General features: G+C 41.9%; 1 protein-coding gene across 1 annotated transcript in view; it reads left to right on the top strand.

Moving 5' to 3' along the window:
- nexmifb (neurite extension and migration factor b) overlaps positions 1-15,330 on the top strand; it is a 98,574-nt gene extending 83,244 nt beyond the window's left edge. The window contains exon 3 of the mRNA XM_041797007.1: positions 7,854-15,330. Within this exon, the coding sequence (XP_041652941.1) occupies positions 7,854-12,058 (4,205 nt within the window). The 3' untranslated portion in view covers positions 12,059-15,330. The remainder of the gene's footprint in view (positions 1-7,853) is intronic.
- The last annotated feature ends 764 nt before the right edge of the window (positions 15,331-16,094 follow it).

Genomic DNA, 16,094 nt, shown 5'->3' with positions numbered 1-16,094 from the left:
ACATTTCTATTTTCCCTTTTAAAATGTATGAATTTCTTAGAATGATTTAAACTATGTTTTTTTTTTAACATTAACAGCAAACTTCAGCTTGCTAACTCTGCTGTCTCCTGCATTTATGTGCAGCCAACAGGAGATTCTAGGCTGAAGTTGCTGTGTTAAAACTTAAAAAATAAAGATATAGGCCTAAATATTTTCAAGATTTGAAAAAGAAAAATAGAAATGTCATTTGAAAAGGCTCTGTGTTATAACAAGACGGATCTAGAAAAGTATTTTTGTGTTTATATGTCCTGTGAAATTTCACTACCACGCTACAACAGTGATGACAAGTGATTATCATGATGATCGATGAAAAAAGATAGATGTAATAATTTCCAAAATTAATGGCACGGCTTTATCAAACAAAATTGGCATTTATAGCCCTCAAAATGAGAGGTGTTTTTCCCAGTTCCTGCATTGGACAGCTTGATATGAGCTGCAACAGCTCGGTTCGACAGAGACGTTCTAAAACTATCTTATTGCGCCGTGAATCTTTGGGCTGAACTGGGCTTTACTCTGCTGCCATGTGTGCCTCTCATCTCCTATCAGAAAGAAACAAATTCTGTTTGAAAAAAAAAAAAAAAACAACAACAACAATCCAAATGAAAGTGAGCTGAAGTATTTGAGGAGCAGTGAGTTTGAAATATCATTTTATATTTTATTTGAACTATTAGATGACATTACTATGGTGGCAATGTTTACGTAATATCATGGGTGGGAAACTGAAATACTGTTTTAATGTTCAACTGTGATATTCCAAGTCATTTTTTACATAAAATTGAAATTCCGAGAACTCAAAATTCAAGCATTCTGCCACTTCCTGATAAACATGGACATAGTAGAAAATCCTTTTTTAGCACGAGATATTAAAACTAATTTTAACGTATATAAATTAACTGAAACCTAAAGTGAAAATCACCACATGTGATTGAACGTACATGGTAACATTAAGCTTCACTGTTATTTTTACATTAGATACAATTCACATACGGACCTCCAGCTATGAAGTACATACTTGAACCATTAACTCAGTCTGGCTGGATTCTTCTAGGAGTATATTTATAAAAACGGCCCCAGAATGGGTTGTAAGGAAAAAAAGAAAGAAGCATGGCTGTACTGTTTGTGTGTATGTGCACGTGCGTCTGTGTGTGCATGTGTGGCAACTGATACACTAATAGATAAGGCCACAGACGCCAACTTGTCTCCCTCTCTCTCTCTTCGTGTCCATGACCATGTCCCTCAGCATGAGCTCCCCTCCCCGCGGTGCTGCCTGGCACAGAACAGCTCGTGCTGCTCAGGTGGATGAAGCCCTGAATGTCACAGCTCGAAAGATAGACCAGACTCAGAGAGCTCTGAGTGCTAACTGGTCTGGTCTGGTCTGGTCTAGTTTTGGCGGTGCTCGGGCTGTCTAGCATGGCTGGGTTTGGCACGGCTGAGATCAGAAGATCACCACCTCCTGCCAGCAGCCGGGGTCCTTCCATATGCTCGCTGGTGGCAGTCCATGCCAGCTTGCATTAGTTGTGTCACATCCAGCCTCGGTTTCTATTCAAGAACACGCCTAAAAAAACTACAACCGTGCGAGGATGCTCTCGGAGTGTTTTTTATTTAGTGTAGAAGCTGCTCCTACTAGCTTACATACTGAATTCTGGCAGCAGTGAGTATTTTTGGATGTTTTCCTTGTTTGCATTTACCAGCTCAGTAGCAGTTGTAACATTACGCTGTACCATATCTGTGAATATGTATCTTCTGATCCCCTTTTGACCTCCAGTGTCAAACTTGATTTGTCATCTGCAGTCATCACTGTAAGACCCAGTGTGCATGTGAGCGCGTGTGAGTGTTTGTGTACCTGTCTGACTGACTGATCTGTGGCACATTCTGAACAGCTGAAGAGCTAATGGTCCAGCTGGAGACAGATGGCCTCTCGATAACACTATACCCCCAAGCCAATACTCACACTCTATCACTCTCATACACACACGCACACACCCCCATCCACGCATGCACACTCACTCACTCTCTTACATGCACACGCATGCACACTCACTCACTCTCTTACATGCACACACACTGGATAGGATAGATTGTTAATCCATTATAAACCCTGAGGAAACACAGTTTTCAATATGAGTTTAATGTTTCACAGTAATTTTGAACAATCTTTTGGCAATATTAGGTGGCAGCTTAAGTTTCATGCGGGTAGGGGAGGATAAAGGAAGTTAATTTCTACCCTTTTTTGTAATTTCCCTCTCTCTGTGGCTTGGCGTCTTTGTGGGACTAATGAAAGAGATAAGTAATCATTTCTTTATATTTTCCTTATCTCAGAGCCCTGCAAAATTACTTGTTCAATTTCAGGCAATGGCACTGTTTACATATAATTCAAAATACCAAATGAACTTGAGCACCTTCAGAATAAAAATCCTTCCATCAGTCATCATCTATCTTTACATGTGCCAAACAAAAATGGTGTGAAAATGTCCTGAAGGAACCTCCTTGTTTTTATTTTTGGGCCTTTTGCCTTCAGTGATTGCAGAACCAGAGAGAGACTGGAAATGTGGGGAAAAGAGATTAGGGTAGACATTAGACATTGTGCTCATTGCTCTAATTTATTATTAATATTATTGTGAAGGCAGCTGAATGTGTGCAGCACTTGGGAGTCCAAGACAAATTTCCCCAAGGGGACAATGAAGTGATTCGTATCGTAGACGTGCATCTAAGAAAAATATGCAGTCTGCAATTACAGTACCTATAAAAAGTATACACCCTTTTGATGTTTTACACTTTTGTTGATATTATAAATCAATCATGGTCAGTATAATGTGGCTGTTTTTACAACAACATAAACAGAATACAAAAACCTCTTTAATGTCAAAGTGAAAACAGATTTCTACAAAGTTTTAGATAAAATAAGAGACTGCATAAATATTTGCCCTCTTTAAAATGACTGACCTAATTCAACAGAGGTCTAGCCAGTTAGTAATAGTAGTCTCACATTTAGTGAAATTGGGATCACCAAAGCTGCAGTGTCTCTAGGGATTGTAGTATAAAGACACCTGTGTCTGGAAGGTCCAGTCACAGGTTAATAAGGCTATCATTACACCATGAAGACAAAAGAACACTCCAGGCAACTCAGAGAAAAGATGAAGGAAAGTTTAAGTCAAGGGATGGATACAAAAAAACTCCAAGGCACTGAAAACTCCCAGAGTTCACTTAAATCCATCATCAAGAAATGGAAAAGACATGGCACATGAGTAAATTTTGCCTTTATCAGGCATCCTCACAAACTGAGTGACCGTGCAAGAAGTAGACTAGTGAGAGAGGCCACCAAGACCACCATTATATCTTGACAAGATTTTGCCAAAAAGCATGTGGAAGACTCCATGGTCAAAGAAAGAAAGTTCTTTGGTCTGATGACCAAGGAAGACCATGCTGCTTTTTTATTTATTTTATTTTTTTTTTACCACAAACACACCATCCCCACAGTGAAGTACTGTGGTGGCAGCGTCATGCTGTGGGTATGCTTCTTGGCAGCCGGCTTTTGAAGGTTTGTAAAGGTAGAGGGTAACATGAGTGTGGAAAAATATGGGAATATCCTGGAGGATAATCTTATTTAGTCTGCAAGGGGACTACAGCTTGGGAGAAGATTTATTTTCCAGCAAGACAGAGAGCGGAATACAGAGAAAGCTACACAGAAATGGTATAAAGACAACAAGGTGAATGTTCTGGAGTGGCTGAGTCAAAGCCCAGACCTCTATCCAAAAGATAATTCGTGGCTGGACTTGTAGGGGCTGTTCATGCCCTTTCCTGTGCAACCTGACAGAACTTGAGCAGTTTTGTGAAGAAGAATGGAGTAAAATTGCAGTGCCCAGATGTGCAAGCCTGGTTGAGAGCTACCCACACAGACTCAGTGCTGTGATTGCAGCCAAAGGTGCATCTATACTGACTTGAAAGGGCTGAATATTAATGCAGTCACTTATTTTATATCACAATTATTGATTAATTGGCATTACTTTGTAGAAATCTGTTTTCATTTTGACATTAAAAAGGTTTTTTGTAATTTTTTGGTAAAAAAAAAAATTGTATTAACCATGATTGATTTGATAATTGACTTTTATTTGATTTAATAGAGCAGTAGCTGATAACTAGTTTGAGCTTCATTCTGATCTTCAAAATGCTGTGAAAGTGTGGAAATAATACCCAGGCTTCCACTCATAAAATGTTCAGAAAACACTCACTGTGGGTGAACTGGATGAGGTGGTGGAATTCATCGACCTTACAAAGCCAAAGGAATGGTCCAAGTCTTTCAGCTGGCTGTCTTGCAAAGCTTTAGACTAATATGCCTATTCCCAGTCAGAGAAAGACTGGACCAATTAGAATAATTTGAAGAAAACAAGGCGGCTGCTATGGGCATGGTTTAGTGGTACTGAAAGTCAGTAAACAATGGTGACTGCTGGTGATGAGATTAGCATGGATGCTGCTATAGTGGCAGGTTTATCAGGACTTGGCAACCTTATTGAAAGCTTTTCTTGATGGGCAAGATCTTAATTTACCAACTGGCTCAACTGACAGTGAACAGCAATAGTGGTTGCCTGCTGAGCTTTAAGTATGTTTGTTCCCGGGTTGGGGCATGCCTATTACATCATATGTTTTGTTGCTCACATTGACCATTGATGAATGAGACAGACAGAGCCTTTGTCCAATCACCCTTTGGGAATATTTTAAGGACTCTGCCTATCCCAAACATGTAGGTACTGTTGCTCAGATGAATGGTCTTCCCATTTTTTGTTGATTTGGAGAATGAGTCTTCCATAAGTTGACAGTGCTGCTCTTCTCCTTTTATTATACTGAACTGAAGCTGGACTATCCCTGCAACAGGCCTTACATTTTGCATTTGTGATGTTATCTGGAGAAGGAAACTGGCTGGTAAACTGTGGAGTTGTTGCCCTTTACACATTTAACTTCCTGATAAAACGTCAAAGATCCCTCAGAATGGTACCGTCCACAGCAGGGAAAATTCTTGTGTTAGGTTTTTTCAGTGACAGCATGCCGGAAATGTCTAAATTTGGCAGGAACCGGTAGACTGACCTACCCTACCTTACCGTAGCATCTGCCTGCTTTACCACTTAAGTTTTACCAGACCCAGTTGTTTTCATGAATTTAAAGTAAGGTTTTTAGCCCAGACTTCATGATCTGTGGTCATTTTAGCTCAAAGACCAAAAACTAGATAGCGAACACATCACTGTGTACTCTTACACTCTCCAACAAGTTGCTGTTGTAACTCAAAGAGGAAGATAAAGAGAATGTATTTCTCCTGACATTTTTTTTTCAATAAGGATGACAGGAGTGCAGTTAAAGGCTTTTAGTAGGCGTTGTGGTTGCTCCAATGTGTCTGCGGGCTGAAGTCCCAGAGAGAGAGCTGCTCTCAGAAATTCCATTTCCTCGTTAAATCACTCTCAAATCATACCCACATACAAAGATATTCACTATCAATGCAGCAACACTGAATAATGTGTGTTAAGCAGTCTTTTCCTCAAGCATTTATTAATACCTCAATAGTGATTAGGTTCTAAAATGGAGAACGCTGCTTGTTAACCTCTGTGATCACTTTAATTGCTGTGGTATTTTTTTTCAAATTTCATATTTTCTGGTTTAAGAAACTCGTGTGAGGCAACAGCTTGGGACTGCAGAGGGAGGCAGGTGTAGATAATATTGGTTATACAGTCTCCAACATATGGGCCTGTCGTGTCCCATGTGTACGTACCTGCCTCTACTGCTGTCATCTAATTATGCAGAGCAAACAAAGCTATCTGCCTGCTGCTACAAGCCCGCTTCTGTGGGTTTTGATTGTTACTCATCAGATGGATGTCTTCAACTGATTAAGATATTGTCACAATCGACCTGGTAGAAATCACAGAGTCTACTTTAGATTAAGTCATTACTGCTTTTGTTGATAGGTAATTTTGTGGCATCTTGTTACCTTTGAGTAAAGTTTGATCTGTGTCTACATGAATTACATCCTCAAGAGAGGGGGAGGTAGCGCAAGGAAACCTGCATTAAATTGATGCAATGTATACAGTGCGGATAAAATGTGTTCACTCCTTTGGATGTTTTTCCCTTGTATTGATTTTATAAATCAATCATGGTCAATATTATTCAGCCTCTTTGACAAAAAAATTAAAGAAACTTTTTAATCCCATGTGAAAACAGATTTCTTAAAAGTAATGCCAATTAATTAATATATGTGATGTAAAATAAGTGACTGCATTAATATTCAGCCCTTTCAAGTCAGTATTTAGATGCATCTTTGGCTGCAATCACAGCACTGAGTCTGTGTGGGTAGGTCTCAATCAGGCTTTCACATCTGGACACTGCAATTTTCCCCCATTCTTCTTCACAAAACTGCTCAATTATCTTTTGGATATAGGTCTGGGCTTTGGCTCTGCCACTCCAGAACATTCACCTTGTTGTCTTTAAACCATTTCTGTGTATTTTTTTTTCTTTGGGTCATTGTCTTGCTGGAAAATAAATCTTCTCCCAAGCTGTAGTTCCCTTGTAGACTGAATAAGATTGTCCTCCAGGATTTTCTTATCTTTTAACACATTCATTTTACCCTCAGTCTTTACAAGCCCTCCAGGAACGGCTGCCGAGAAGCATCCCCACAGCATGATGCTTCCACCACCGTGCCTCAATGTAGGAATGGTGTGTTTGTGGTGATGAGCAGTGTTTGGTGTCCACCAAATATAGCGTCTTGTCTGATGGCCAACAAGCACCATTTTGGTTTCATCAGACCAAAGAACTTTCTTCCACTTGTCTATGGAGTCTCCTACATGCCTTTTGGAAACTCTAGTTAAGATTTAATCTGAGTTTTCTTCAACGGTGGCTTTTTCTCTTTGCCACTCTCCCATAAAGATTTGACTAGTGAATAACCTGGGCAACAGTTGTTCCATGCAGAATCTCTCCCATCTCAGCTGCTGAAGCTTATAACTCCATCAGAGTAGTCATAGGTGTCTTGGTGGCCTCTCTCACAAGTCTCCTTCTTGTATGGTAACTCAGTTTGTGTGACTGACCTAATCTAGACAGATTTACATATGTGCCATGTAAATCTGTAGCACTCCTGTTGATATATGTAGTCATGCAGTTCCATAGTATCTTTGTCATTTTGTTTCCAGAAAAATGCTGGTTTTTGAATTCTTATCAAAGTAATTACAAAAATAATGAAGATCCTTTCATTTTGCCCTTTTCTGTAAATTAAATTTTTACACAGTTCAAACCATGAAGTGACTTTTATGTCATTACATAACTGCTGCCTAATTGTATAAATAACACCTACCTTTTGGGCCTTTAGAGACTGTTTCGAGACTGTTTCATGTTAGCTTGTACCTAAATTGCTCATTATATTATATCAAATAGAACAACTGCATGTCTTGTTGCTCTTTGTCACTTTCACTGATGCTTAGATTTTAACTTCACACAAAGTAGGTGACCCCATTTGTGAGTCACCATGTTTTATGTGTTCTGAGGATGTACAAGAAATTTCCGCAGCTCTGTAACATCTTGCCTTGTCAAGAATTTTACATGAAAACACCTAGCAGTAATGGAAAAAAGTTATTCTGACGTATCTAATACACACACTGTTAAGGGGCTGGCACCACTAAATGACATGCTGTACCTTGGGGGGTTAATTGACACTAATTGCATTTCAGCCGCCTTAAATGAATGTCAGTGTAACTACAGAACAAAAGCATTGTCAAGCATTTCACCTCAGACATTTTGTTCAAGAAGCTGAAAGACTAAAAACATTTTTCTTTTTATTCTTGCAGGGGTATGTGAGCAGAGTGGCGATCTGAGTCTGTGTGGACTCGTTGATGCCGCTCTCCCTCCATCCTCGTCTCCTCCTGCCGCCGAGACTTCACAGAAGAAGACCACGCCCACATCACCGACACTCCCTGTTCCCCTCGACACCGAGTCCTCTCTGGGCCTGACAGCTGCCCCCTGCCCTTCCACTGATGACGCTCCGACTGTAGTCCCCCACCTCCATCACACCTCCACTCCTGCATCACTTCCCACTCAAGCTGTTAGCTCCTGGGACCCAAAAGGAGACACCCAGAAGACCTCCCTACTGCTGCCTGTTGCCCTCCCTCTGCCAGCTACAATGATGGAGCCCAGCACTGTGTCTGCCCTGACGGATGAGTGTCTCCTTCAGCCTGCACGCACCTGCCTCGGCTGCTTCATCGAGACCCGGGATGCTACTGACCCGAGTACCATCCAGAACCCACCCCACGACCCAAACACCAACCCTGACACAGAGACTGGGCTAAGTGTAAGGATAGGGGATGTGAGCAGAGAAGACTTCTCTGACATCAACAATATCAGCATCCAGTGCCTGAGCCATGCGGGGGAGGCAGTGAGTCATTATGGAGAACAGCTCCTCTCTGACCAGCTACTTAGCTTTCCTCTGCCAAAGGCCCCAGGTGAGGGCAAGAGAGCGGATGGAAACAAAACAACAGAGGAGTGCGATGATCCTGAGGATGATGCAACAGCTAAGAATCTGTATGAAGGACTGTTATTGGACAAAGTGAGTGGAGAGGAGGTTCTACTGGCTAACGCTGGCCAGGACTGGGGCTACTTTGAATCCTTCATCAGCGAGAGTAAAATGGAACTGCTGGACCTTTGCTCTAAAAATGAACTGTCAGTCAATCTCTTCTCTGAGGAAGATGTTGACAATCTTTTTGATGATGAAGACGATGACTCAACTTTAAGTAGTGATGTCTGCTCCCTAAAGATCCGCTATGAGTCATTCCAGGACAACATGAGGGAAAAAACAAATGTGCTCCAGGAGGAGACACAGTTCAACTTCTTCCCTAGCGTCCTGGCCAACTGTGCCAAGAAAGAGGAGGGAGCAGGAGTCTTGAGGAGGAGTGCTGAGGATGTTCAGCCCAAAACGGATGAGCTCATTCTTCAGACAGGAGAGGAAGGAAAGGCAGGAGACTGCAGTGGTAGGAGCCCCCTTGATGGCTCCCAAGGGTCACCCATGTCCACACCAAAAGTCAACTACCTAATGGACTTCAATTCAACAGAGGAGTCAGGTGAATTCAGCGATGACAGCTCCTGCACTGGCTCCTCCTCAGACACCCTGCAGGAGGGCAGATTTAAGAAGGGCCACTCAAAGAGATTGCTCAGCCCCTCTAACCCTCTCAACTATGGTTTGCGCTCCAAGAGAAAGGTTCGATACAGTGATGATTACTTGTATGATGTGGATTCACTTGAAAGTGAGAAGAATGCAGAGAAAAAAGAGAAAGCTCCTTCGGGACAGAAAGAGGAAGAGGATGTAGACTGGTGTCCCAAAAAACGACGGAAATCATGTCGGAAAGAGCCACCAGTGGTCATCAAGTACATCATCATCAACAGGTTTAAAGGAGAGAGACTCATGTTAGTTAAACTGGGCAAGTTGGATCCTGTGGATGCTACTGTGAGCTTAAATACAGACACAGTAAGCAAATATGAGACACTGGCTCCTCTGAAGGATTTCTGGCAGGAGAGGCAAAGAGAGAGACAGGAACAGCTTAAGCTGGCTGCCAGAGATAAACAGCAACGCGGCATTCATCTAAACGGACGCCACCATCGTCCTTTTAACTCTAGTCATCCAAAAAGGAAATACAAGATTGCAAACAGGCTTAAGGTTCACAGGATTCACACTGTGGAGCAATCAGCAACAACACAGGGCTCCCCTCTCTCTGATCAGGGCCAGAGAGGTGTCAGTAAAGAAGAGGCCACCCCCATGGTAGCGGGAATAACAGCAGCCCCAGGCCTCCCAGTGACATTAGACACAAACTCCATCACGCACACAGTCACAGCCAAGAGCCGCTCCCAAGAGAGGGAGGAGAGGGAGGGGAGGAGATTGGGAGGAAATAAAACAGTCAGGATAAGGAAATTCAAAAGCGAAGCCAGGCTGAGGAGCAAGAAAATGAAAGAGGCAGAGGGAGAGGAGGGGAGGAGCGTGACAAATGAAACGGATGCCTGTGTCGCTGCTGCACAGATTGAGGACCTTACTGCTGGGTTAGGAGAGGCAGGCATTAGCTCAACCACAGTCAAACCCCATTTCTCTGACAATACCGCCACAGCTCACGCAGCTGAGGAGAAATTCCCCTTTGTTTTGTCAAACTGCTCTCCTGACAAAGCTTCCTCCTCAGAGGAAGTGGAGGCAGGTGTCCCTGTCATCCCGGGGGGCTACCTGCAGACCCTGTTAGATGCCACAGACTCCTCCAGTGGAGCAACCATCCCTTATTTCCCCCAGCAGCCCTCTAGGCAGCAGTATCCTCTGGGGCTATCCCTAGAGGAGAAACCGTTTTCGTCTCTGCAGCTTGCTCAGAGCTGTGTCCTCTCCCCTCCCTCTGAATCAGAGCTGCAACAATCTCCACAGAACTGCCCCAGCTTCCCCCAGATGTGGCACCCACAGCTCTGCCCGAGTCATAGCCAGAGCTTTGGACCTGATACCCCTAAGACTCCTGTCTTACCCAACAATTTCCCAGCTGCTGTGCCACTGAATGACAACTTGCCAGTGTCTAACTACAGCCAGCTGAGCCCTGAGGCTGACAGGCTGCTTTATGAGAAGAGCTACCTGACTGAGGCTGGGCTGCAGCCTGGGGCAGATCTGCAAGTGTGTCAGCCTGCCTGTGTGGAGGGCCAGGTGCAATACCAGAGAGGGTCCCTGTGCACAGACAATGGCAGGCTCATCAGCTATGACTCAGTGGGTTCTCTGTCAGCCTCCTCCAGCAATTACAGCTCCCTCAGCCTCAAGTCTTGTGAGCGAGAAGGTGAGGAGGAGGGCCGAGACAGCTTCTTAGCTCACTGCAGTCCTAAAGTGGTGATTCAGCAGAGTGTGGACGCCCTTACCCCACTCAGGGAGTCCTCAGACCTCCTGGACATTTCCAACTTCACCCCTGACAAGTTTAGACACTCGTCACTGTCAGAGCTTTCCCCACCCGAAACCCCCAATCTGTCCCCGCAAGTGGTGGGACGCGAGATGAAGATTGTAGGCAATGTAGGAGAATACCAGGATGTCAATGATATGACTGTGGACTGTAACAGGGAGGCAAAGTGGAACTGTGACGTTATGCAGCAACAAGAGCACACAACAAATACATACACAGTGGAAGACAGCCAGTTTCCACTGCACAATTTCAACAGTCAAGATGTGTTAACTTTAGATAAGAAAGAACTGGGAACTACAGAATTTGACGAACAGACTGGTGAGATGTTGGCTGGTGCAAAAAGCATTAAGTCAAAGAGGAAAAGCAATTGCAAACAAACAACTGCTGGACAGAGCCCAAAGAAAGTGCGGGCTCCCAGAGCTCCCAAGTCAGAAAAAGTTAAGACCCCCAAACAGAACTCCCGTTCCACCAAAAAGATAAAGGCCATGTTGGAGGGCAAAGCAGCAAAGAACCAGGCAGGTGGCTGTGGCACAGGCTTGACTGACAGTAGCAGCACTGGGGACTGGTCTGGCACTGGCTGGTCGGAGAGCAACAGCCTGGTTAGTGATGACCAGAGAGAATTTGAAGAGCCCTCCAATATTCTGTCCAACATTGTCTCTGGTATGGCTGAGGTCCAAAGGTTCATGATGGCCTCCATTGAGCCTCTTTGGAATCCAATGTCTGAGGCCTGCATGCCCTCTGAGGCCAATAGCCTCAACCTAAAGACCCTCAAAATCTTGGCAGGCACCGAGGCCGACCTGAAGAAGAAAGGAGCCGTGCTAACAGGGGCCGGGAGGGGCAGAAAGGCAGGGGGAAAGGGAGGGAAAAACCAGGCCAAATTTAACCCCTCTCATCCCCTATTCCCCCAACTAGCCCTGGGCTGTAACATGTTTGATAAACCCAACTTTATTAACCCCGGCCCTGCGCACAAAAAGCTGTACCGCCACAAGACCAGTGCAAAGTTCCCTCGGATTGAGACACTGAAGGGGAAGCGAGCTGAGAGGGACCCAAATAAGGACATAGCACTGATGACCTCTTTTGAGAAACTGAGGTAATATTTTGTTATCAGCTGCTGTTGCACCCCCTTCTCACTGTTCCCAACTACCTGCTCAGCTCCCACCCTCCCCCCTCCCAAGCATACCTACACTGACGCTATGCCAGAGCTGCATGAGTACTACGTTCCCCCTGACTACTCCCACTTCCTTTTAACCCCCCCTGCCCTGAGGAGGAAATTAATATCTGCATGAAAAACTTCTTGTACTTTGCAAACTACCTATTGAGTGATTGTGTCAAGCTTGATTGAGATTTGAAACGACCATGGCTGCATTTTTCTTGCTTTTGTTGTTTCTGCCTTGTTTGTTCTTCTTATGGTCAGTTTTGTTTTACTTTTGTCTGAAAAAAAAAAGATTAAGCCTTGAAAACAGTTCTGTCGCCTTTTTGAGGAACTTTGTTTTTGTATTTTCTCAGCAGAACTAGCTACCCAGATTTATGTATTTATTCCCCTGTTTCCTTAAAGATGTAGCTATAAACACAAAAGCATTGAGTGACATCTACGCACCCCTCCTCCTCATCTGTTTTTGTATGCAGAATATGGATGTCCTGTTGTTGCTGTCCTTCATACACTGCCTGGCTCATTTGGAGAGGGAAACCTACAATTAATGAGCCCTATTTAAGCTCAAGACATCTTGAACACACAAGATGGGACCATTTTGTATTGATGACATATCAGACATTTGTCTTTTTTCCCCTCAAAGTTGGAATGACTGCCCATTTCCTTTTATCAAGCATTTCTTTTTCTCCTGGAGTTGAGAGGAACTTGTTATCTAAATTTACATTTTTACGCCTTGCAAATTCATAAAAGCTCCACCCTCAGAGTATTTTTGTCAATGTTGTTGTACAGGGACATGCAATATTTGCAAAAAAAGATGATTATAATCTTAAAATCAATGTGCCAAAAGTAACAATGCTGTGTAAATGACCTCTTATATATGTGTGAATATTGGCTGTTCCTCTTTTCTATCATTGGAGTATTGGCTGCTCGGGTTGGAGACTCCTCACAGAGACTTGCCACCACAGGAAATCTTTATTTGGGACTTTTCTCTCTTCTCTGATGAAAGGCACCAACAGCTGGCAGTGGTACGCCACCACTCACTAAACCAAATCAGAAAGACTGAATTCTCCTTGTTTCCCCCACTTTGTTTGCCAAATTCAATTTACCTCAACATCGCCTGGCTCTGAGAAGCAACAAAAGAGAGGCAAAGGGGAGATCTGCTCTGAAGGCTACAGTAGAGGAAGAAGATGAAAAAAAGAGAGGTTGAAATGAGTATTCTCCGGACCAAGGAGAGGGTAGTTAAGATGTTTTAGGGTAAGCAAGGAAATTTATTTTTCGGTCGAGGCTGTGCCTCGCTGAATTTTGCTGTTTTGTACTGAATAATCAAGGCAGTTTATTACTCATAGAGATTCTGATGTACACATCAGTCATGAATGGACAGGTCATTTTTGCAGTTAGACTAAATGTGAATGTGAAAGCAGTTTTTCAGTAAAACTCAAATTAGTAATCTTGTAAATGCATGTTTTTGCATTAGCTCCACTTGGGAATCTTACTCATATCTTACCTGAAACAGTAACTTAAACAGTAACTATTCTGATCATTCTCATGTGATTTATTATTTAAAACTGCCATCTTTTACAGGTGCCCCACTGGTGGAATTACTTTCTGATTTTTATTTTCATTTTTTTTTTACATAATGCCAAATTTCTTTCTTCATATATTGACTTAAATTGTCATCTCAGTTTTGATGGGTTAGTATTTTGTTAGAAAATACTGTCTGCTGAGGATCAAGGCCAAGTAAAGGCACAGATTTAAATAATAAAAAAAAAAGGTGCTAGCTAATCCAGTGTATTCCCAAGCTATTAATATCATTAACATTGGGCTCATTCACTGCCTCACTTTCCCTAAAATAATCCACCTTAAAATGAATCATACAATCATGTTTGATAGATTATAAAGTGTTTTGATTATATATAAAATGAATTTTATTAGAAATATGGAGCCCCTTCAAATGGCTACAAGATTATAAAATAGAACAATAGGCCTATATATTTTTCTCTGTTTTGAGCATTAAGTATCATTTCCAACAGCAGAGGCTGCACAGAGACGTGTGGACAAATGGAAGCTTGATGTAAAAACAGGCCTTGTCACACTGGATATGGTAATTCTGACGCACAGGTGATGGTAATTGATTGCTTGCATACGGCAAGAATCATAATCAATCTTTCTCTGTCTCCTTTTTTCTCTCCTCTCTGCCATGATCCTTTGTTTCTTTTCTCCAGTGTATCAGGGTTAGGACCAAGACAAGCTGCTGATGGGAAGCTCCACATGGGCTGCAAGCCCATTAAGTCTGCCTTCTCTCATTTCTGCCTATTGTCAAATTGAATGTACTTCTCTGAGTTCATAGGTTTTTTTTTAATTTTCCTTTTCTTCTTATTTTTGTTCAAAAATGTGCCACTGTTGAGCTGCCTCATGTTAATGGTGCTAAGAAAGCCGACAATTGTTTTTCTTTCTTTTGGTTCTGTTTGTTTGTTTTCCCAGATTTAACAAAAAAAGAAATGCAAAATAGATTAGGTACCTAACCCTCTTTATGAATGTATATTATATTGTTATGTTTGATGTAATCACTTCATGATTCTTTGACATTGATTGGAATTACTTTTGCTCTTTTCATTAAAAGATTACCGAGCTTTATATATACTGTCTAGAGTTGTTACCAGAAGGAATCTTAATGAACTCTTGACACTACAAAATCTTGTATATTTTTTGTGTGCCAATTTGTAACATATTTTGTAAGTGTATATTTTTCTTAGAAAGTGCTGTGAAGTATTTGTGTGTGTGAGTAACCTTTTATGCGCCTCTATGGGCAGTGGAAAGGATATACAATGACGAGTTTCTGGTTTTAAAAACCAAAATATTAAAGTATCGACAGAAAACTAGAAATATTTACATTTTGTTGGGAGTTTTGTAATAAGACCATGATCTTGTTGTGAGAGTGTTGTGTTACTGTGCAAAACACAAATAAGCAAAGAAAAAAACGAAACTTGGAAAAAATATAATTTGTGAACAATTTGCTGTTTTATAGATTTTCATGTAAATTATTTGAGTATTATTTTTTTTTTTGTTTTCTTTTTTTGTTTTGTTGTAACTGTTGCAAAGGTTTTAAATATTTGTGATCAAGCCTGTACGGTGATAATGTAATATTGGTAACTTGCTGAGTTTTGTAATAATGTTTATGGAGTAAATATACAAATTAAAATAAGATTTTGAATGCTGCTTTCTGAAGAGAGTTGGGTTGTGTTTTTTACCTCCTGCCCTTTGCTGTAGCTGGTTACCTAAAACAGAAATCAAAACAAATCACTACCATTCATTTGTTGGCAAACATACACTTAAGGACAAAATTGTTGGTACCCTTCCATTAAAGCAAGAAGAACACACAATGGTCAATGAAATAACTTAAAACTGGAAAAGTTAAAAAAAAATAAAAATGGACTGAAAATTATTTAATGAAAATCCGACATTGCTTTTGAATTGTGATTCAATAGAATCATTTTTAAAAAGTAAACCAATGAAACTGGCCAAGACAAAATTGATGGTACCCTTATCTAATATTTTGTTGAACAACCTTTTGAGGCATTCACTGCAATTAAGCCTTTTCTGTAACTCTCAGTCAGACTTCAGCACCCATCCACAGATGTTCAGTAGGATTTATATCAGGGCTCATAGAAGGCCACTTCAGAATACTCCTAAGTTTTGCTCTTAGCCATTCTTGGGTGTTTTTAGACATGGACCCATGACCCGCGACTGAGACCAAGCTTTCTGACACTGGGCAGCACATTTTGCTCCAGAAAGCCTTGATAGTCTTGACATTTCATTGTAGCCTGCACAGATTCAAGACACCCTGTGCCAGATGCAGCAAAGCAGCTCCAGAACATAACCGAGCCTCCTCCATGTTTCACAGTAAGTACTTGGGGCGTTCTTTCAGAAGAACATTCTCCCAGAAGCTTTGTGGCTTGTCAATATCTATTTTGGCAAATTTT

Source organism: Cheilinus undulatus, linkage group 10 (genome assembly GCF_018320785.1).
Source record: "Cheilinus undulatus linkage group 10, ASM1832078v1, whole genome shotgun sequence".
NCBI classification, from domain to species: domain Eukaryota; kingdom Metazoa; phylum Chordata; class Actinopteri; order Labriformes; family Labridae; genus Cheilinus; species Cheilinus undulatus.
Note: the sequence above shows the minus strand (reverse complement) of the source record. Positions and strands in the feature narration are given on the sequence as shown.